The 22,128-nt window shown below is 34.6% G+C and overlaps 1 protein-coding gene across 6 annotated transcripts; it reads right to left on the bottom strand.

The window, feature by feature from the left end:
- Positions 1-1,063: 1,063 nt before the first annotated feature.
- On the bottom strand, positions 1,064-21,698 carry LOC100251835 (octanoyltransferase LIP2, mitochondrial). Of its 6 annotated transcripts, none has more exons than XM_059737355.1 (6): positions 21,510-21,698; positions 8,411-8,465; positions 8,010-8,080; positions 1,877-1,991; positions 1,439-1,526; positions 1,064-1,362 (listed from the first exon to the last, which is right to left on the bottom strand). In XM_059737355.1, the coding sequence occupies exons 1-6, from the start codon at positions 21,679-21,681 to the stop codon at positions 1,348-1,350; spliced, it is 516 nt and encodes a 171-aa protein (XP_059593338.1). In that variant the 5' UTR covers positions 21,682-21,698; the 3' UTR covers positions 1,064-1,347. The 6 variants fall into 6 exon arrangements, 4 of the variants coding, with proteins under 4 accessions (XP_059593338.1, XP_059593339.1, XP_059593340.1 ...); XM_059737356.1 differs by having other exon boundaries at positions 1,451-1,526; XM_059737357.1 differs by having other exon boundaries at positions 1,493-1,526.
- Between the last annotated feature and the right edge of the window lie 430 nt (positions 21,699-22,128).

Genomic DNA, 22,128 nt, shown 5'->3' with positions numbered 1-22,128 from the left:
TTCACTCATATTTGTCTTTTTTTTTTCTATTTTTTCTATTAGTATTTTTTTTTTCTTTTTAAAATATTGATATATTCAATAATTTAAATAATTTTTTTATAATTTTGCATTTAATACTTATTAAATAATTATTTTAATAGTGAATTCTCTTCTATTTTAATTTTGTTATGAGATTTTTAAAGTTTCTAAAAATTCAAGATTTAATTTAATAATTGACTTATTTGACTATATTAAATTATAGTCTATGTTTATGAAATTTAATTTTATTTGTTTATAATTCATTTTAATAAAATAATATGACAAAAAACTTATACTCACTCCATCAAAAAAGTCATTTATATTAAAAATTCGTTGAGCAGTCATTTTAGTAAGCTTTTTTAACATTTTTAATATTTGAAAATTTTTATTGTTCTAATATTAAAAATAGTGGAAACATTTTCTAAAATCACTGTCACACATACTATAAATGATGATGCAATAGTGATATCAACTTATCACATATAATTCCTAAATTAAACCATCTATCACTCTCAAATTCTCATTTAATTATTTTTCTACAAGTTATAATGAAATTATTATTAAAATAATAAACAAATAAATAAAAACTTAGCCCTTTTTTACTACAAAAAAAATTTGAAAGTTCTCTTATGAAATTTCTTGCTATTTTTTAAAAATTATTTCGAAAACTAATTTTAATTTTTTCCCCATAAATTTGATACACAAATATATATATATATATTTCATTTTATAACTGTACTTGAAATTATTTAATTTATTGAATGCAATTTCTTAATATACCATCCAAAATCCCTAAGGTGCGATGAAGAGAGACGACACCCAACCCCTTGGGCAATTTTCCAAGAATAAGAGTCTCTCTAGTTGTACTTAGAAAAAATACTTCTAAGTATAAAAAGTATAAATAAAAAAATAAAAACAGTTTTGAAAAAAAATCAAGTATTTGATAAAATTTGAAAAACCGAAATTTTTCTTAGAAAAGTACTTGAAGGGTGATCCTCTATTTTTTTAAAAAATACTTTGACTCAAAATAATTCAAATAAGAATATTATCAAATACACTCTAAATCGAGAAAAGCAACAAGTATTGTTACAATTTCATTCTTCATTCCCATACTAAATAGGAAAAATGGACTTTCATAATTTATCTCTACAAAAGAAACAAAAGGATTGCGCAAAACCATGTAAAGCTTACAGAAAATATAATCCCCTTGTAGCAAATTATTTATTAAAAAAAAAAAACACCCTTCACCAAAAGGAAAACTACTCTTCTTCTCATAGAGATGCTCATCCATCATCTTCTTTGCCTCCCTTGTTCCATTGTTCCTTTCCTTCATATTTCATAAACCTACATAAATGAAATGTTTTGTCTCTAATTAGAAATACAGGAGCAAAAGGATACAAGAGAAGGAAAATGGTCACACTTGTGCATGCACATCATGCATATCCGACGATACTCGTTTTATCATTCGTCTGACCCTATTTGTGTCCCGCTTTTGCCTTCCTTGCCACCTTCATATCAAATCATACAAAACACAGAATGTGATCATCTTGAAGACAAAGAGGAAAAAAAGACTTAAAGCAGTGCTTTGAGTCTCCATGAAAATGTACAGCTATATGTTTTCTCTAAGGATCCAGTCTTCATATTGTTCTCAAGTTGTATGCAAAGATCTAATGAAACAAAAAATGATACTGTAATGGAAGGAGTCTATTATCATTGAGAAATTTGCAACTTCAAATGCTATGGAAGACAAATGGAGCTTGTCGTTTAATGATAATACAGAAACACACATTAAGTCACTGTTATTTATTGTATTTTAAAGGTGTAGAGAGGCATAAAATCTACATTCACTTTGACTCACTCAGTAAACATGAAAGTAAAGGGGGGGCTCTTTTGCTTGTTGTCCTGCTCATGAATTTCTATTTTCTTGGACTTGATTCTCGGTTGTCTGGGTTTCCGTTGTTTCAATTCCTTCCCTGACAGAGACCATCCAATTATCAGAACTCAAATAAATTCAAAAATTAAATAGGACACAAGGCAACCAGCTTTTTCAGGAGATAAGTAAAATGGAAAGTAAAGAAGTTCAAGTGATGATAAGTACTCGAATAAATGGAGTTCTAGGCTATTATATTGAAATTTTTAATAGAGTATAAAATCGTTTCATGAAAAAGAGAAGTATAAAATTGCAGGTCGAGCATGAGATTTTTCACATCCCCTTTTCTATATATATGGAAGGACCAACAAATTACTTTGATCTTGTACAAACTGTATGCAATAACAAGGATATGGCCTGAACTCACATCTCATTTCAGGTTTCAACAGGATGTTTGCACTTTCATTGAAACAAGGAAATGCTAAATGAGACATTAGCAAACAAAACGGGCTCAAAACATTGTGAATATTTATATATATTGAATTCTATGGTACCAGAAATAGGTAAGGCATACTTATTCCTCTCAACTGCAAAGGAAGTATGGGCTGTGCAGCGGTTCAAACTTATTCTAATGTTGGTGATTTTTCCCAATATTTTAGTCAAAAATATGTTTGGGGATTCCAAACAGCAGGATTCAATTCTTCAGAGGCAGTTTACTACAACAAACTTCGAAGTTTGTGGCTGGAATTGTATCACTACCAGCACTTCAGGATGGAATCTGTGATTGACAATGTCAAGCTTGCTAAGATTGTCGACCAAGAGCGAAATTGTTATTTCTGGCTGGTTTAAATCCAGAGTTAGACCAGATCAGGGGACAGATTATAGGACAAAAATCACTTCTATCTCTACGAGATGTTTATGCCTGAGTCCCTGGTGAAGAAATAAGGAAAGTTACGCTCAATTCTCCATTAATAAACGAAGGATCAACCCTTAAAACAGTGGTGGATGGTGCATACAAGGCTGAACAAAAGGCAGGAATGGATAAGGGCTCTCTTGGTTGTGATTAAACTATTTAAACGACCAGAGAACTCTTCTTCAAAAGCATCCACTTCTTGTGTCATTACTCAATCAGAAAACATTCAATCCATTTTTTAAACTTCCAAAGTATCCTTGATTAGCCCATGGATCATTAATTCTGGAGCAATTGATCACATGATTAATGAATACACCTCTTTTCTCTCCTATAGTCCTTGTTCAGAAAAAAAAAGTTCAGGTTTCAGATGGTTCTTTTTACTTCTGTTAGTGGTAGAGGAGAAATTTTTGTATCTCCTTCCTTAACTCTCTCTTCAGTTGTATATGTTCCTAACCTTTCTAGTAATTTGTTGTTTATTTTTTTTTTTGATAGGTAAAGAAAAGTCATATAAAAAGAAAAGAGGTGACACCAAAACAGTGCCCTCAGAGTATACAGGAAGTATACAAAAGAAGTCAAAATGCTCAAACCAAAGGAGGAGGGATAAAAACAAAAAACATCATCTGCCCTTACTTAGAGCCTAACCAATCAATGAAACTTACAAGCGAAAAAGGGCTCAAATCTACAAACAACCTACCCCAAGACCACAGGTTACATACAAAAGAAGTTTTCAATCTTTGGAGCGAAAGCTCCTCATTGCCAAACACTAACAAATCCCTTTCCTTCCAAACTGTCCAAAATATACATAAGGGGGCCACTTGCCAAGCCTTTTTATAAGCTTTACCTACTAACGACCCATGCCACCTAAGAAGAGTTTCCTTCATTGAACAAGAAAGAATCCAAGACACACCAAAGAGGGAGAAAAGAAGATTCCAAAGAACCCAAATCTTTGCACAGTAAAGAAAAAGGTGATCAACCGTCTATGCTTCTAAGAGGCAAAGAAAACACCTATTTGCCAAGGAGTGTCCCCTCCTTTGAAGTTGGTCCAGAGTTAAGACTTTCCCCCAGGAAGTCTCCCAAGCAAAGAAAGCCAACTTAGGAGGCACGTTCGATCTCCAAACACTACCACTAGGGAACAAAGTCGAATCTCTGGGCTCCAAGATAGAATAAAGAGATTGACCGAAAAGGTCTCACACCTCGAAACTGTCCAAATCACTATATCTTCCACATCCCTGCGCACCCTAAAAGCTTGGATCTTATGCAGAAAATGTTCCACCAACTCTATTTCCCAATCATTGAAGGTCTTCAAGAAAAGAGGGGTCCATTCACCCAAGCTTCCTTAGACGAAGAAAGGGTAAACAAGGAACACAAGGACTCGCAAAGTGGCTCATCTCCACACCACTTGTCCGTCCAGAATATCACTCTCTGTCCATTACCCACTTGGTAGGCCAACCTGCCACTCAAATAATTATACTCATTCCTAATAGCTTTCCACAATCTCACATCATATCTCTCACTCACCTCACAGGAGTGCCACCTCCCATCCTCTTCACCATACTTTTGACTAATGACTTGCTTCCAAAGGGCCTCTCTTTCATTGGCATACCGCCAATTCCACTTGCTTAAGAGAGTTATATTCATCAAAGAGAGATTTCTCACACCCAAACAACCTTTCCTTTTCTCCAAGCAAACTGTGTTCCACCTAACAAGATGTGTTTTCTGCACAAGAGCTCTACCACCCCAAAGAAATTCTAGTAATTTGTTGTTTATCATCAAACTAATCAAATCCTTGAATTTTTTTGTTACTTTCTTTCCAAATCCCTATGTTTTTCAAGACCTTGTTACAGGAGGAAATTGGCAATGCTGAAGAGAGAGAGGGATTGTATCTCCTTGAACCAAAAGAAAGACAACGTGTTTGGGAGTTATTTAGTGGAGACAAAAAGAAGCAGGGGGAAGAAATATGGTTGCAACACAATAGATATGGTCCATCCTAATTTCTTATCTCAAAAACTTTTGTATTCTATTTTTTGTTTAAATGTTGATATTTCTAAACTTAGATGTGAAGTTTGTGAGTTATCAAAAAGTCATCATGTATTTTTTCCTTCTAGAAATAATAAATCGGAAATTCCTTTTTATTTGATTCATAACAATGTTCAATCCTCAAGAAGTCTCTCTTTATGTGGTTTCAAGTGGTTTATTTCTCTTATTGATGATTGCACTTGGGTTACCTAGATTTATTTGACGAAAGAAAATTTTGAAAGTGTATCCATTAAAAAAGTTTTCAAAATATGATTAATAATAAAATAAAAAAAAGCAATTCAATGCAAACATCAAGGTGTTTTCAATCTGATAATGGGTGAAAATGAAAATACATTGGTCATGTTTTTGGGTTATACTTTCAAGATAATGGTATTATTCATCAAAATTCGTATATTGACACACCCCAACAAAATGGTGTAACCAAAAGAAAAAATAAGCATCTTCTTGAAGTTGCCTATACCCCAATGTTTTCTAGAAACGTTTCTAAACACTTCTAAGGAGATGCAATTCTTACAACTTCCTATCCCATTAATCGTATGCTTTCAGAGATTCTTTCATCTAAAACTCCTATTGATACCATAAAAGGGTTCTTTCCTAACACACATCTTTATGGGTTTGTTCCTCTGCGTGTCTTCAGTTGTGTGGTCTATGCAGGTTCCTAGAAAAGATTGGTCCAAACTTGATCCTAAAGCTATATAATACCTCTTTTTAGGTTATTATCCAACAAAAAAAAGGGCTACAAGTGTTTTCACCCTCCCACTCAAAGGAAATTTGTGTCTATGGATGTTATATTTTAGGAGGACCAAGCACACTTTTAACAGTTTGACTTATAAGGCGAGAAATATTAGGAAAATCATTCATGCCTATGCCTATAGTTGTTAGAGAGGCTGGAGATTCTATGAGTGAGATCAACATTAGGGAAAAAGGCAAACAACTCATAAGAAATAATGTTGTTAGCATTGCTAATGTGGAGCTAGCCACACTCATTCCATCAAGAGAAGTTAAGTGAGGAGATGACTCAAAATTTAGTGTTTATTCAAGGAGAAAACAATCTCACAAGTCAAAAACACCTTTTGCAGATAGGACTCTCTCTCTCTCCCTCTCTCTTACTCATGGTCAATTTGCTAACCCAAAGCTAGGTACAACTCAAAACTCATTTCCTACTTCACATACTCTCTATTTCTCTTTTTCTCTCTTTCTCTCTTTCTCATGGTTGATTTGCTAACTTGAAGCTAGGTACAACTCAAAACTCATTTCCTACTTCACATACTAATGATCTTGATTTTCCAATAGTATCCATAAGGGAATTAAAACTTGCATCAAATATCTCATTTCAAAGCTAAGGGGATCACATTCTCTTTGTCCATACATCTGAAAACAAAATCATGACACTAATAGTTATGTGGATAGTATAATAGTTACTAGTGATGACAATGAAGAAAGGGAGAGATTAAAAGGCATGTTGGTAAAAGAGTTTGAAATCATAGACCTAGGAAAGTAAAGATATTTCCTTGGAATCCAAGTTGCAAGATTAGCCAAGGGAATTTTCTTCTCTCAAAGAAAGTATGTCCTAGACTTGTTGAATGAAACTAGGATACTTGGTTGTAAACTAGTTGACACTCCCATGGTTCAAAATTGTAGGCTTGAACAAGAAAAAGAAGAACCAGTTAAAAAAGAACGATATCAAAATCTATTGGGTAAACTTATTTATCTGTCTCATACATGACCAGAAATAGCATAAGCTATTAGTATGGTTAGCCAATTTATGCACTTACCACAAGAATGTCAATTGGAAGTTGTGCAAAGAATATTAAGATATTTAAAGTCCACACCTAGTCATAGTTTAATGTTTTGCAATAACGATCATTTAAAAGTTAAGGTCCATATAGATGCATATTAAGCAGTTTCTATGATAGATCAACGATCAACCACCGGATATTGCACCTTTATTGGAGGCAATTTGGTGACATGAAGGAGTTAAAAAAAAAAAAAAAGAATTTGTGGTAGTTAGGTCAAGTGCAGAAGCAAAGTTTCGAACTCTAGCCCAAGGTGTATGTGAACTCCTATAGTTAAAAAAATCTAATCAAAGAATTGCATGTCAATGTGGAGCAGCCTTTGAGATTGTATTGTGACAATAATGCAGCCATTAGCATGACTCAAAATAATGTACATCATGACCAAATTAGGCATGTGGAGATAGATGAACACTTCACCAAGGAAAAGATTACCATTAGTCAAATTTGCATAACATTAGTACCTTCTAAGGGGCAACTTGCAGACATATTAATTAAAGGTGTTAATGATGCTATATTCAAAAGTGTCTTATGCAAACTAGTAGTTGTGAATATCTATGTACCAGCTTGAGTGGGAGTGTCAGGATTTGTTATTTTCCTGTTTTGAGTAGTTAGATAGGTCCACTAATTACTGATTTGTAAGAGCTAAAAGATGAGATAATTTTGTAATCTTTGATACCTACTGATTTATAGGGATTGGTGCTTATTTTTAAGGTGTGATAGAGTATAGTTTCTTTTTTTTTTTTTGTTTTGTAAATGCCTATATATATCGTACATTTTTTGGCATTGAATATAACAAAAAAAAAAGTGAGAAATTATTCTTAAATTCTTACAATCATAATATTGGTACTTATGACATGAGCTTAAGTTTTATGATGATCTAGAAACAATTTTACCTTAAGAAAGTTAAATCACATCAAGCCATGTAAATGGTAAATTAAATTAAAAAGTTTGAGATGAGTTATTTCATGAAAAAAAAAAAAAGTAAAATAATCTATGCTTCTAACTTTCATTCCAAACAGCTAAAGGGATTTTCTATTTCCCTAAAAAAATGCTCATAACATTTATACAATCGGGTTTTTCTAACTTTAGCAAGCAACAAAGCTCTCCCCTCCCCTCTTCAACAAAGCTATTTTCCTATGTTAATTTTTATTATATGATTTAGCCAAGCAATCAGATTCTAAATAACATACAAGAGAAAAGGGTAATGCATACTCTATAAGAAATTACGGTGTGGACCTAATTAATATGAAATTTCAATATAGGAATTTTAGCTAGTTAATAAAAATCCCAATGATAATGTGTCTGAAAGAAATAAAGTGCTTATCTTATAAAACATAATAAAACAAACATTAATTGAAAATAATATGTAATTCACATTGTGGAGAAGATGTTGCAGGCAGTGCAAGAACCACAATTCTCTCACTTGGAGCTGCATGATTTTCATGCCTGTTATTTCACCAAACAGGGGAAGTTAATTAGGAGAGAAAACCTTATTCAGGGGAATTGAATTTTATATCCAAAAGTAAGGAACTAGCTTAGCTTTGCACAATTTACTCAATATATTGAGAATTTAAGTTCACATCTATATATTAAAGTGAACATAAATTTTGTATATAGGTTATGCATTGAAAAGGAAAAGATATAGATAAATAATGCATATGTATTAATGGCATACTAAAGGCATGCTAGTGACATGCTAATCACAAATGAGGAAGCCATAAAAGTAAATCAATAGAATGATGATAAGAGAAATGAAAGGACAAGAAATAAGTATACCTTTGGCAAGTAGTACTTGAAGTTGAATAATACTCCTCACTGTTTCCAAATTGCCCTATTGAAGACTAAATCAAGCACGGGGTTAAATGAGATAATTAAACTAGGTGCATGTTTATTAAGCTTAAACAAAATCTCTTAGATCATAATAGACAATGATGGCATAGATCAATGAAGAAAGTTCTCAAATTGCAATAAATTAAAATCCCTAAAAGGTAAAAAAGAAAGAGAGGGTGTGGAAATAAAATAGTTATAAAGATTTATCACCTTGTTTGGATGCATTAACTCGAGATGAGGTTTCTTCTTCCTTGTACATAAATCAAATGATCTTTTGGATGGATTCCATGACCATCCAAGGCGGCAATTTTCTTCTTCTACTCGAAAATTGCCACCAAAACGAGAAGATCGTTGTGAAAGCTTATGCTCAACAATTGGAAATGGAGGTAAAGAAAGAGGATGATGTTGATTGCAAAACTTCATTTTTTATGGGAAAGAGGAGTAGAGAGGAAAAGGTATCAATGGATATTAAGGAAGGAATGCTTCTGGAGAGGGATTTATGAGAAAGATTATTGCCCTCTATTTATGTGTAAGTACCAACGTGGTTTTAAACAAAGCTAACTAGGGTTTCTTATTATGAGCCCATTATATTGCCCACACGTGCGATATCTAAGCTTTTTAGTCAGCTAACAAGCGCACAAAGTAACCATGGTGGACAACACTAAAACTAACTTAAAAGCAAGATATGATATCATCATCACTCTCACCAGTCTGCAACCTTTTTGAAGGTCACATTGCTCAATATATTGCCCACACGTGTGATATCTAAGCTTTTTAGTTAGCTAACAAGCGCACAAAGTAACCATGGTGGACAACACTAAAACTAACTTAAAAGCAAGATATGATATCATCATCACTCTCACCAGTCTGCAACCTTTTTGAAGGTCACATTGCTCAATATATTGCCCACACGTGTGATATCTAAGCTTTTTAGTCAGCTAACACGCCTCATAGCTATTCTTTTAAACTGTTAAATCAATAGCTCAAACTTAAATATTATGCTTCAATTGAAAGTTAGCTTCAAAGTAAAGTAGTTTTAATGAGTTATTGGTCATTAAGTAAAATAAATTTGAAAATGTAAAATATAATACTAAAAATTAACTAAGGAAGAAAAAGAGAAGAAGAGAAGTAAATAAATAAACAAGTACATTAAGAAGATAAAATATAAATGATAACTAAGTCGTAAAGTTCTCATTTTTCTTCCATAAATTACAAAGGATGAGTCAGCTCTCACACAAATTGCACAGACTTAGCACTGGTAGTAAATTTAAGATGCTAAAATTTGTAAGACACTTGTCATATATGTTATTTATACATCTAACCATGACACATAAAATCTGCAAGATATTTGCTATATATGTTATCCACACATCTAACCTTAACAATTGTTAAGCTACCAAGTAACTCAAAAGCTTAAACTATTAGATAATAGACCATCAATATTTTATCTTGTGATAAACCCCCCACATTCCTAATATGCACAAAAAAAAAAAAAAAAAAAACAAAACAAAACAAGAAACCACCAAAGCATACACCACCACATGCACGACCCCTAACTCAAATGTGAAAAGGCAAACATCCCTCCTCCCACCTCATGCACCTGCTCACATGCAATCCCCTACTTCTCCACTTTCCTGCCTACCCTTAAAAATGTGACCCCTAAACCTAGCCCACACCTTCAAGTACAGCCCACAAGTCATTCATGGAAGGGCAAACTATGAAAACAAACATGATGTTCAAACCCAAGACCTTTTGAAAAATGAAGCTCTTATACCATGTTAAGCTATTAGTTAACCTACAACTTTAAGTTGTTAGGTAACAGTCAAATAACAAATATCTAGCCAACAATTAAAAGAAAAAACACATTGAAAAAGAAGTACTTGGCAAGGAAACTAACATTCTAAAAACAAAGCATATAGTGCACATAAAGTAACCAAAAGGACAATGCCTTAACTATGAAAAACACATCATCGACTTTTGATGACCTTTTTATCCAGACAGATTTCATTCATGGAATGAAAACTTCTTATGAGATGATTGTTTTATAGAAATACATAAAACTCTCAAACAACATCACCATGAAACATGATCGGAAGGCTAAGATTGATTCAGAGATGTGTTCTTGTGGGGGGTGAGTGTTGCATTGTTGTTATACCTTAGACATATGCTCCTGTATTTCGAAGGTATCTCTAGCTTAAGTTCAACTGTCTAAGAGTGAGATAATTCCTTCAGAGGAGGTTGCAGATACAGAGGCTCTTGCAGTACTGATTTGAAGTAGAGTTAAGTAAGCTTCTGTCTTCTTATCTGAAATTGCCATTGCGTGCTCCAGTTAAACCTATGCAGTGAGCAAACAGGTGGTTGAGTGATTTAAAAAAGTCTAGCGTCTTGCAAGAGGCAATATTTATCTAGGGAGTGGACTCACACTGGTTCATAGAACTCTTTTATGCTTGTCAGTTTTCAGATCCACTTTTGTGATGCTGACTTCGATTTGCCTAAAGTTGGAGAAGCCACAAAGAGGATTTTTGCAAGACAGAAGCAAGGAAAACTCTCATTTGGTTTAAAAGATCTTCAGTGTGTTCTACTAGAAAGGAGGAATTAGAAGCTTTACAGTTTTAATAAAGCATTACTAGATAAACGATTGTGGACGTCTAAAGAAGGAGATGGAGAAAGGTGGTGGCCGATAAATTTAATGAGATGGAAGGGGGGTGTTCAAATGATAGGGGTGGTTCTCTGGCACAGGTTTTGCGGGACCCTATCAGGAAGGATTACAATGTTTTTCAAAATTTCATTTTGCTTTTTGTGTACTATGGGCAGAGGATTTGGTTCTGTCTTGAAAATATGACATGGAGAGGTGAACTTGAAGTCAAGGTTCTTGTCCTTTTATGCTTTAGTAGTTAACAGCAAAGTGTGGGTTGCAAGTGCCAGAAGTGCTGCCATGGTCATTGGAATCTGAGTTTTATAAGGAGGTCCCATGATTGAGAACTAGAAGAGGCAGGGAGCTTTTTGACTTGCATTTACTCCAAGCATGTTAATGTGGAGACAATTGACTACTGAAGTCTGGAATCCAGCCTAGAAAGACTTCTCAAGTTATTCACATTGTGTGGCGCTCTCACCTTCATTCTTGTTAGGGTTTCCCATGGTTAGTGTGCAGGATTTCTGTGGGACATCCATTGTTGGTTTCTTTGTGCAAGAAACAATTTTGTAAACATACTTACCTTAGACCAATTATGGAATAGAGGTTTTATTCTGGTGAACTGATGTTGCTTATACAAAAAGGTGCAGAAGTTGGAAAATCACATTTATTTTAGTGTTTCTGTTTTTCCCATTCATAATTTCCTGGCTTCTAGCTCAGTCTATTATGATTGCCTTGGTGTTCTTGGGGAGGCAGTTTTGTGGGAAGAAGGAAGTAAGTCTGGAGGATGGCTCCCTTGTGTACTTGGTGTTTATCAAAGGAGAGGAATCAGAGTAATTTTGGAAGGGCAGAGCTCTCTAGGCTGAAAGATGTCATCCTAAACTCTTAGTTCATGTGGTTCATTTTGAAAGGGAGAATAGATATTGTTTGATTTTGTAGATAGGGTGTAATGCATGTTGTTTGCTGTTTGCATTTTTCTTTTTCCTTCTTAAGCCAACCTAATAAGATTGTTCACCGTGTATGAAATCCTGTCCAACAGGAAATATGCTTCTGTAAGAGATAAAACAAGAGTTTTTGGGTTCATTATGATTTGCAAGATGAACATATTCTGAAGTTGAGAGCGTGTTCAAAAGAAAACTTATGATTACATTGTATTTTTTCACATTTTCAAGGGCTTCAATTAGAATTTCCCTGCTACAAGAGTAAACATGATCCACATGCAAAATCTGGGTATGAGATGCTAGGGTTGCATATAAAGCAGTCCTGTCAAGCCTGAGGAAATTACTAAAGCTTAAACCATTTTGCACTTTGAGCCACTTGTAGTAGCAGTCCTAAGCGAAACTGGTCAGGCTCTTAGTGCAATGTTGATTTGCTAAAAACTAAAGGTAGACAAAGGTTCATTAATGTAGCTGAGGTTGTTGGCTTTTCAGTTTGAATAGCAATAGATCAGGTGATGATAAAAACAAAAGAAAACAACAAATGGTTTGTCAATGCTGAACCCGGAAACATTGCCATTTGTGGAAAAAGGGATGGGGATGATACCTCAAAAGAATATGTGAGATGGAAGAAAGAGAGGAGAGGAGAGAAAGAAAGAACATATCATTTTAGTTGTAAAGGTTCAATTCTATCTAAAAAGAGAGCAAGAATTATCAAGTACAGTAGCATTATTTTTGTTTGGAAGAAGTAACTCAGACACCTCGCTTTTTATCAGATTCAGTCCCATTTCAGAAATGAAAGAACTAAATTTCTCATATGAGGCCACATGCAGAAAAAAAACAAAAGCAGAATGCTGCAAATGGTTCATGTAAATATTTCATCAACTTGCATCTTTTTCCATAAAATACAATTAAATAAAACTACAGACATATATACAGGAAAAGTGAAGCTGGGAAAAGAACATCACTCAAAGACTAGCATCATCATCAACCTCAAACCCCATTTTTGGCTTTAACTACCTAAACAGATTGATACCAATACTAAATCTGATTATCTTGTTACACAATCCATTAAACATACTTCTCCTCCTAAATCTGCCATGGAAACAAGGACTTGCAAAAAGAATAAATAAAATCTGAGCAAGTGAAACAAAAACGAAGCTGGCAAAAATATCTGCATAGAACCCGTTCTCTACCTATCCAACAGAAAAAGTAAAGACTACAAAAATGTAGAAAGAGAACAGTATGTCTCATTCTAGATGAGATCCCTAAACAAGTGACATCGAGGTTACTTATTCTGGGTAGGATTTGGGGCACTTGAGGGTGCTTTCCTTAAACATGCCTCCACGGTTTTCTTAGATTCTTCTGTCGCTCCATTTAACTTGTTCAGATGTGCAGAGAGTGGAGTAATAGAAGCCAGCAATCTTCTTGATTGACTTCTTTCCCTTGGATGAGTATATCTTTCATGGTGGAGTGATAGTGCAGAACACATGAGAAAATGAATGACAAACAATGCAAAGAGAGTAACTAAAGCTCCATGACTGGTTTTCATGGCAATGTGTAGTTGGGAGGCAAAAAAAGAGAGAGAGTTAAAAGATGAAAGCCTCAAGCTGATTCACAGGAAGACTTCTTTCAAGGAGGATTGCAATGCATGCTTGTTACCAAAGTTTGTGCTCGAGCCTGAGAAAATATATGCAATATATAGATGTAATTTGAGAAAACTATATTTTCTAAGAAGCCTGTTTGGTGCTTAAAATAATCTTTTATCATAAGTGGTATAAAGCATTTGGGTTTCACCTAGTGTTAGTGTTATGGATAACTGACAGGGAGGCTGTAGTGTTTCCAGACTGACAACTCAGGTTAAACAGGATAGATCCAAGCAGGTTTAAAGTAACAGGAGCAAGAAACCGTTACCCATAAACTCATCTTAAAAACTAACAAAGTTTATATTTTGAATTTGGTTACGGCAAAACATCAAAGCTATTGATACAAATGAGACTGGAGTAGGTAAGTTCTGGTTCATGATGACTGTAAAAGTGCACTTTAAGGTCTCCATTTACACATAAGATGCTTGCCCAGGGCTACTGACAAGCCTAATTAGACCAGCTGTGCTCTCAGCTCCATTTTCCTCATGAGATATTTTACTGATTCTTTTCTTTATTCTATAATAGGTGTGGACTTGGAAGGAGCTTATCATGTGATGCTGAGTTATTATTATATTCCTCTGACTACTCTGCAATAAAGATTAAACAACATGGCTTATGGGATCGGTCACATGAGACTCAATCAGTCATCTTACTTTCTGTTCTCCTTTGGTTTATTAAATCCCGAATTAGTTTAGTGCCTCAATTAAGTGTACTAGTACAGCTAAAATTAGCTGTGTAAGCCTACTTTCCATGACAATTACCCATCATCTTGCAGGAAAATGTTTCACTTTCACCTTGCACTATTCACAATCCTCTCTACTTTTAAACTGGATTCCAATAAGTACTTTTCACCTTGCTAGCTTCTATTAGTCTTCTACTGTGTATCTTCAGTTGGCTAGATGACTATTTGTACTAGGTGTGGACGATGAACGGGCATTTCAACTGCCATTTTAGCTGGCTTGTCAGCAAGGATGAGACTTCTTCAGATTCAGATTTATACTTTAATGAGGTATTTCCCTGGCAGCCGCTTGCTACTAAGGTCCAAAGATGGCTGAATATGGAACATGGATTTCATCAATCTGGGGATATTTTTAAGAGAAGTATCCACCTCCCCAAACCCCATCGTTAAAGAATATATAAAAGATAGCATGCTAAAAATAATGGGGTTTCCTCTATCTATTTGATAGAGAAGGTGGTGGAAGTTCCTTATTGTTTATGTTAAGATCAGATCTCCATAAGTAGAAGAAAAGTCATCATAGAGGCTGAAGAAGAAAACAACACAATATTACAATATCAGGTCAAGGGACTCTCCTTTGAATGAAGATTTTATTGTATTTTCGAGAGTGCTTCATGATCTTGGATTAAAAAATGAGGGGCTATCCAAGATTCTCTGCTGAGGGGGAAAACATTGGTTTATGGCATTGGGGTGAGGATGAAAGCATAATACGACTGCTGACCTCCAACTCATTCGAATGAAAATCAGATGGTGTTGACTGAGGGAAGTGCTGACATGATTTGAAGGTCCAATCTTTAGCCAGATGGTAGTGAAGCTATTAAAATGCCTCAAGAGAGATACCATCAGTAATTTTGCAAAAAGGCTAGGTTTGTAGTTGAGGTTGCTAAATTAGACCTTTTCCTAAACCTGTTCATCTTGCTCCCTGTTTAAAACCTGCGGACTATGTGGGAATATAACTGGGGAAAAAAGAGAAAAACATGAAAGACTATTCCCTAAGTTTATGGTTAAGATTCTGTTCCTGGTAAAACTAGTGAACTTCCTTCTCACACAAACTCAACAACTTTTACTCCACTGCTCTTATTGCCAACTGAAAAATTGGAATCACAAAAAATGAATAAATTACAAAATTTAGGCTGTAAAACAATTACACAGTTTTTTGGCATACAACAGAAAAATATCATTCAGCTTCCCCATTATCTGGCAATATTGGAGCATCCTCTTTCCAAATAAGGTCACTAAAACAAAACAATCTCGCAAAACAAGAAATCAACTGCTCATGGATCACTTCTTCAGTAGGAAGAACCAAATCTGTCTCCCTTCTAAGAGATGTAACTTCTTTATCAGCAATCCCACAAGGCACAATATGCTTAAAATAGTTTAGATCAGGATCAATGTTAAATGCCAACCCATGAGAGGTAATCCCAGATGAAATCCGAACCCCGATTGCACCAATTTTTCTCTCTCCAACCCAAACTCCTGTCTCACCTACTCCCCCAGCACGAGCCTTCACACCATATAGAGACGCCAATTCAATCATAGTTAACTCAAGTTTTTCAACATAATTCCTTGCACCAAGTCCAATATCTCTGAGAGAAATAATAGGATATAAGATGGCTTGATGTGGACCATGAAATGTAATGTCTCCTCCTCTTTGTGTGTAGTGCAGTTCAGCTCCTATAGTTTTAAGGTCAGACTCAGGGACTAGCAAATTGTGATCAGTGCGCCGTTTCCCCAGCGTATATGTAGGTGGATGTTGTAGTGATAAGACGGTATCTGAAATCTTATGAGTTTTTCTACGGGAGATAAGCTTATCCTGCAACTTAAGTGCATCCAAGTAATTGACAGTGCCCATCTTCCAAACCTCAAGACTTCGAGGAACTCTCATTCCCTGTAAATCATGACATAAAAAATTAAGTATCGTTTAACTTCAAGGAATTCTCATTTCCTGTTGATCATGACAAAAAAGTTAGTATTTTTTTTATCAAATTGCATCATCTATACCTTAATTAAGTAAATATCCTATTTTTAGTGTTACCCTTAGTGTGTTTCTCTCCTTGAATCCACTTTTGTGAAATTACTTCTCTCTCAGGATCTCACACACTAGTGGTTAGGCTTATCAAGGACTAAATAGTAAATCTATTTTATTAATTAAGCTAAACAATGTGAAACTCATGTTCATGTCCCCACAGGCATAGTCAAGTTTAAAAAGAACAAAATAGTAAATTATTATCAAGCAAGCCCAAAAATGTGACTCATTTACATGTTCCCACAAGGGTGGTCGAGCTTATAAAGGATAAAATAGTAAATTACATGTTACTCATGCAAACCAATACCTCATTCTTTCACATTGGCATCCACCTTTGTGATATGCTTTTGTTAATATTGTTAAATTTGCTGAGGAAAAAAAAAGTAAAATATATGGCACTAACTAAGTAAATACCTTATTTCCTCACTCCTTCATGTTTAATGTAGTGCAATTAGAGAGAGTATTTGGAGATCCATAGTATTATGTAATTGTAGTACCACAGTCCATTTATGTTGTCTCATCTCACCACAAGGTAATTAGCCAACCAAAATAAAGTTGGTAATTTTTTTCATTTAAGGAGAACTAAAATATTAGCTTAACAGCCAAAAATTTCCCTAAAAAGGTAGCATTCTAAAATCCACATAATTGTCTATTGACCATACTTCAGAACCCCTTCAATGAAGCATCTTAACAAAATCTTCTTTGGCAACGTGTTTCCCTGATGATGGTTAAACCCACAAATTAAATGTAAATTAAAATATACTTGTTTGTTCAGAATGTTGTATCAAAAACTATAAAAGATGTTTTGTTGGAGAGGGTTTGCCAAAGAGGCTTCATCAAAGAGTGGCAAGGAATGGTATAGAGGGGAAATCATCCCACTTTTGAGAGTTTTAGCTGTTAAGGGAAATTTTAGCCATTATAGGGAAATTCTTTTTTTTACTTAAAGGAAAGAGCTGACCCCTTTTTTTTTTTTTTCCAGCCACCTACCTTGTGGTGAGATGGCATACATGAATGAACAGTGTAGCATGTCTACATGATGATTTGATACTGTGCAGGCATGGAAAGGTTTCTCATGCAATCACCCCCTCTCCTTCAATTAAGTCTATACCATTAACTAAGCCAATTAATACCTTCTTTTTTCTCCTTTTCTCCTTTGGAATCCATACTCTATACTTTTAATTATTTAGCTTAATTCTGTACAATAATCCATTACATCATTTTCTCCCATCTGTGTTCACTATGGGTGTCCATTCTCTAGTATCTTAATCACCTATGCAATTAAAAAAGTCTATACTATTAATTAAAATAATGTCTCACTTCTCTCTGTAAAGTCTTTTTATGAAGTCTATATTATTAAGCCTATACTATTAGTTATTTATGCTACTATAAGGCTATGCTAATTAATAACTCATTTTTCCTCTCCTTGGTGCCCCCCTACATATTCATAATCTATTAATTATCTTTGCCTTTTTTGTTTATAGGAATTAATTATCTATACCATTAGAAACAATATTATTAATTAAATTGATATTATTGGTTAAATCAATACAACCTTCTCTCCCTCCGGCGTCTTCCTCCGATTTTCACATTCTATGCTGTTATGCAAGTCAAACATACTAGGTTATGGACACCTAATTTTATCTTTCACAGGTGTCCACCCCTAATATGAGTAATTAAGTCAAGCCATAATCTCTTTCAAGGGTATCCACACTGAATACTACTAATTATCTAGTCGAAGGATTCATGGGCTATGCATGTGGGATGCAAACCATGGAATTTATTGTCTATCTCGGATTTCATTGAAGGCTTGGGTCATGGTTTGGTGAGCAGCCCCATTCTTTATTTCTTGGTCTTTTTTCTTTCTCACCGATGCACAACGTGTACATACTGTCCTTGTCCTTGGGCTATGCCCCTGTTTTTGTTAGGTGTTTTTTAATATATTTCCTTTGCCTACTAAAAAAACATAGAATATTGTCACATTTAATTCCATTAAGGATAGAATCATTAATAGAGCCTATTATTTAGTAAGTTAGTATTCTAATTTTTATTGTGGCATCATAATCAAGTGGAGTGGTGGCGGTTAATAATAATATGAAATTATGAGCTATACTACTTTGTCCTTAATAAGCCTGCCCAACTCAATGAAAATATGGGAGAGGACAGTAATTACACAAAGTGGACATCTAGGAGATAAGACACTGGTGGGAGGAGATCAAGAGGAAACAATAAAATATCAAAGTATTGGTCCTTCTACCTTTCTTTGGTATCCATCAATTAGATTTGCAAAGTAATTCCAAAACCCTCTGGTCTCATGTATAGGGGCCAAACGGTCAAGCAATGAAATATAGGAACATCCAACATCTCTCAACCTCGCACTTTTAACACTTTCACCAAACCATGCTAAGACATTTTGTAGTTTTGTTCAAGAACACCCATCAAGTGTGATACCATCTCTTAGTTTACACAATTGTTCTATTATCACATGGCTCTCACTACAGATACAAGTTTTGAAGATTTCCAACAAAAACTAAGAAGACACATAGGCAAACCTACACTTGTAACTTTTAGCAAACATTCGACTAGGTTATATGCCAAAATAGTTCAAATATGATAAACAGAAAATTTCAAATTCTAATAAATGTAAAATGTAAACAAGTTTGAACTACAACAAGTTTGTTGCACTCAACGTCCCAACCCAAGCCATCAACCTCAGCATTTCTTTTATTCTTTAGATCAGAAAGCATTAACTTGACATCAAATTAAGTAGGGCACAAGACCCTCAGAAAACGTGTAAGGAAACCAAACTCGACCAATGTTACTATAACACAAATTCAATCTGACAAACCTAAGCCGAATCTAAGCTCAAAGAATTCAGCCCAAGTTGGGCACCTTGCATCGAGGTAAGAGTCTGCTGGGCCCTCTAGAAGGGGAGATTAAATGTTGGATTGGGCTTGCAATGACTGGTAACAAACTTGACCCACCCAGCTTAGGTTGACTTGTAAGCTAGCTTCACCGGCTTATGTTGCAGTTTTAACAAGAACAAAAGCAACCAAGCATTACATTAGATTCTTTTGTTACAAAGGAAAGAATAATATGCCAAAGCAAAAGAATAAATAAATTGGAAAGCAGGAAAGTAGAGGGGAAAAAAACTATTTCACAACTAATTATCGGTAGCTTGGTTGGGAACTATAAGTGGATGACTCCTTTTTAGACCATATGTACAAGGTGGACATTGATCAGGGAAGGGTGGGTGCAATTGGATGGAAGCCAACTAAAGATCGAAGATTCTTAATTATCAATCTTCAAGGTTTTGATGGAGAAAGAAAAGCGTCTCTAAAGAAATAGTTGTAGGGCTCTCTAGCTTCTTTGAAGGCAGCATCCTTCTTTGCGTATCAGCTTGGCAGGGGATTTTGAGCGCTGATCAGCTTGTGAAAGAGGGAGAGACCTCCGTAATTGGTGTTGCAAATGAAGGAAAAAAAAAAGACAATCGCTTATGTTTTGGTGCATTCCAAAGTCCCAAGACCTTTGTTCAATGATTTTTAGGCTTTTCCTGGAGTCCTTTGGTTCTTCCAAGGATCATGCACGAAGTGTGATTGGACTAGCATGGAAAGTTTGATCATGAAGTGAAGGAGCAAGATGTAGAGTACAACCCCCTTTGTATGGCATGGATATTCAGAGAGCATAATGAAGCAAAATGTAACTTTTGAGAGGGTGGAACAACTGTGTTGGACCTCGAAAGAGATTCTCTGTAATCATTATGTGGAGCCAATCATATCTACTACTATTAGGAGAAACTCTTTTTCAGAATTCACTGATTATAGGGATTGTTCTTGGGTTGAAAGTGCTGTTTTTTCCTTCTTTCTTCTTTTTCTTTTGGGTGTAACTCATATGGTCTGCACATATTCAGGTTGAACTCTCTTTAGTGTACTTTAGTATGGTTTCCTATTAAAACAAGGTTAACTGATCAGGTTGTGAAAGAATCAGTAATGAAGATGCTGAATCTAGGGGAATGAAGAGATACAATGGGTATTATTGGAACAGAACAAACAGCTTGAAAGCATCAACACATGGAAATGTGATACGACAAGAGCTTTCCTGTCTATTCTCCTTTTTATATTCTTCCTACTCTCCTTTTTTTTTTCTTCCTTGTATTTGTCTTTCTTTGTTTTTTTTCTCAGTTCACATAGAGAAAAAGGTTAAAACACCATTTTTTATGGGCAAAATGAGATAATATATTAGGTTAAAACACACACCACCAAACTGCAACCTGGACACCACCCTAGCAAAAGCAGTGCTGTTTCCGATTCATGCACCACCCTCAGTTCTTGAAGGTGTAGGGAAATGTAAGGCTATGTGTACCCAGCTTATCCTCAAAAAGGGAAAGCAAAAACCTAAGGTGGGTTCCCAAATTTATGCATGGGTTCCAACTTATCAAAAAAAAGAAAAAAAAAATCATGCATGGGGTCCAAATTTCTTTCTTTTTTTTCCCTTCTATGACACTTTCTTCGCGAACAAACAACAAGCGGAAACCTAAACCCAAAATGCGCACATTATATTCGCATAAAACTCACAGAAACGTGTCATCAAACACCAAGTTAACACCCTCACATTGACCACACAATCAAGAAATTGGCTTAGTATTTTTGTGATAATTTTAAAAGAAAAATGGGTGTTGTGGAATCAAAGAGGAGAATCAAATTGAACAGGGCATGAGATGACATGCTTCAGATTCCATTTTCTTTTTCTTTTCCTCTACTGTCTTGGCAATCAAACGCTAAACAAAGATTAAAAAATATTAAACCAAAGTTTTGTGCATTAACATTCCAGAGAACTCATAGAGACATTTCATCAAACACCCTAAAAAAACACTCCTTTCAACTCCACCACATTGATCACACAACCCAAAACAGCTTATTTCGTGAATACCCCAAGTGGGTATTCGCATAATCAAAGAGAATGACCAAAGAAGAGAGATCATGAGTCCACAGATACATATTAATCATGGGCAACAATTCTAGCAGATAACCAAAATCACTAAAAAAAAAAGGTGGGGGTTGAGCAAAAGGTTACCAGGAAAGGAAGGCCTCCAATTGCAAGATTCAGAGAGACAGAGGCCTTTGGGGCCTTCAAGAGAGACTCTGGTGAATTGCTTGTACTTATATTCTGGTGAAAATGAAAAGTCCCCGTTATATCGGATGTTCTCGAGGGCCTGTTTGGCAGATTGGTATAAAAATGAAAACATTTTCTAATTTATGTTCCTGTTTTTAAAATTAAAATGATAAATAATAAAATATTTTTTCTTTGAAATTATTGTTCTTGAAAGTTCTAAATACAATTATTTTTCATGTTTAACTTTCATTGTTGAAAATAAGAAAAATTGTGAAAAAAATAATAATAATTTTCATTTTCTTTAACCACCGAGCTTGTTAATGTTTAAAGTGGTTGTATTTTTTTCCAATATAATAAAATTATAATTTAACATCTTTTCTATAAAAAAAAAAAATCATCTTTAAAACGTATTTTCAAAAATAATTTATCAATATTATCAATTTTTTTAGAAAGAAAAAACAGTTTGGCTTCATTATTTCTTACAAAATCAATAAGATATATTTGAAAAATATTCTTAGAAACAATTTTTTAAAACTGAATAAATTGTAACATAAATATATTTGGCAAGTTTTTTATAGAA

The sequence above is a fragment of the Vitis vinifera genome, chromosome 6 (assembly GCF_030704535.1).
Source record: "Vitis vinifera cultivar Pinot Noir 40024 chromosome 6, ASM3070453v1".
In the NCBI taxonomy this organism is placed as follows: Eukaryota; Viridiplantae; Streptophyta; class Magnoliopsida; order Vitales; family Vitaceae; genus Vitis; species Vitis vinifera.
Note: the sequence above shows the minus strand (reverse complement) of the source record. Positions and strands in the feature narration are given on the sequence as shown.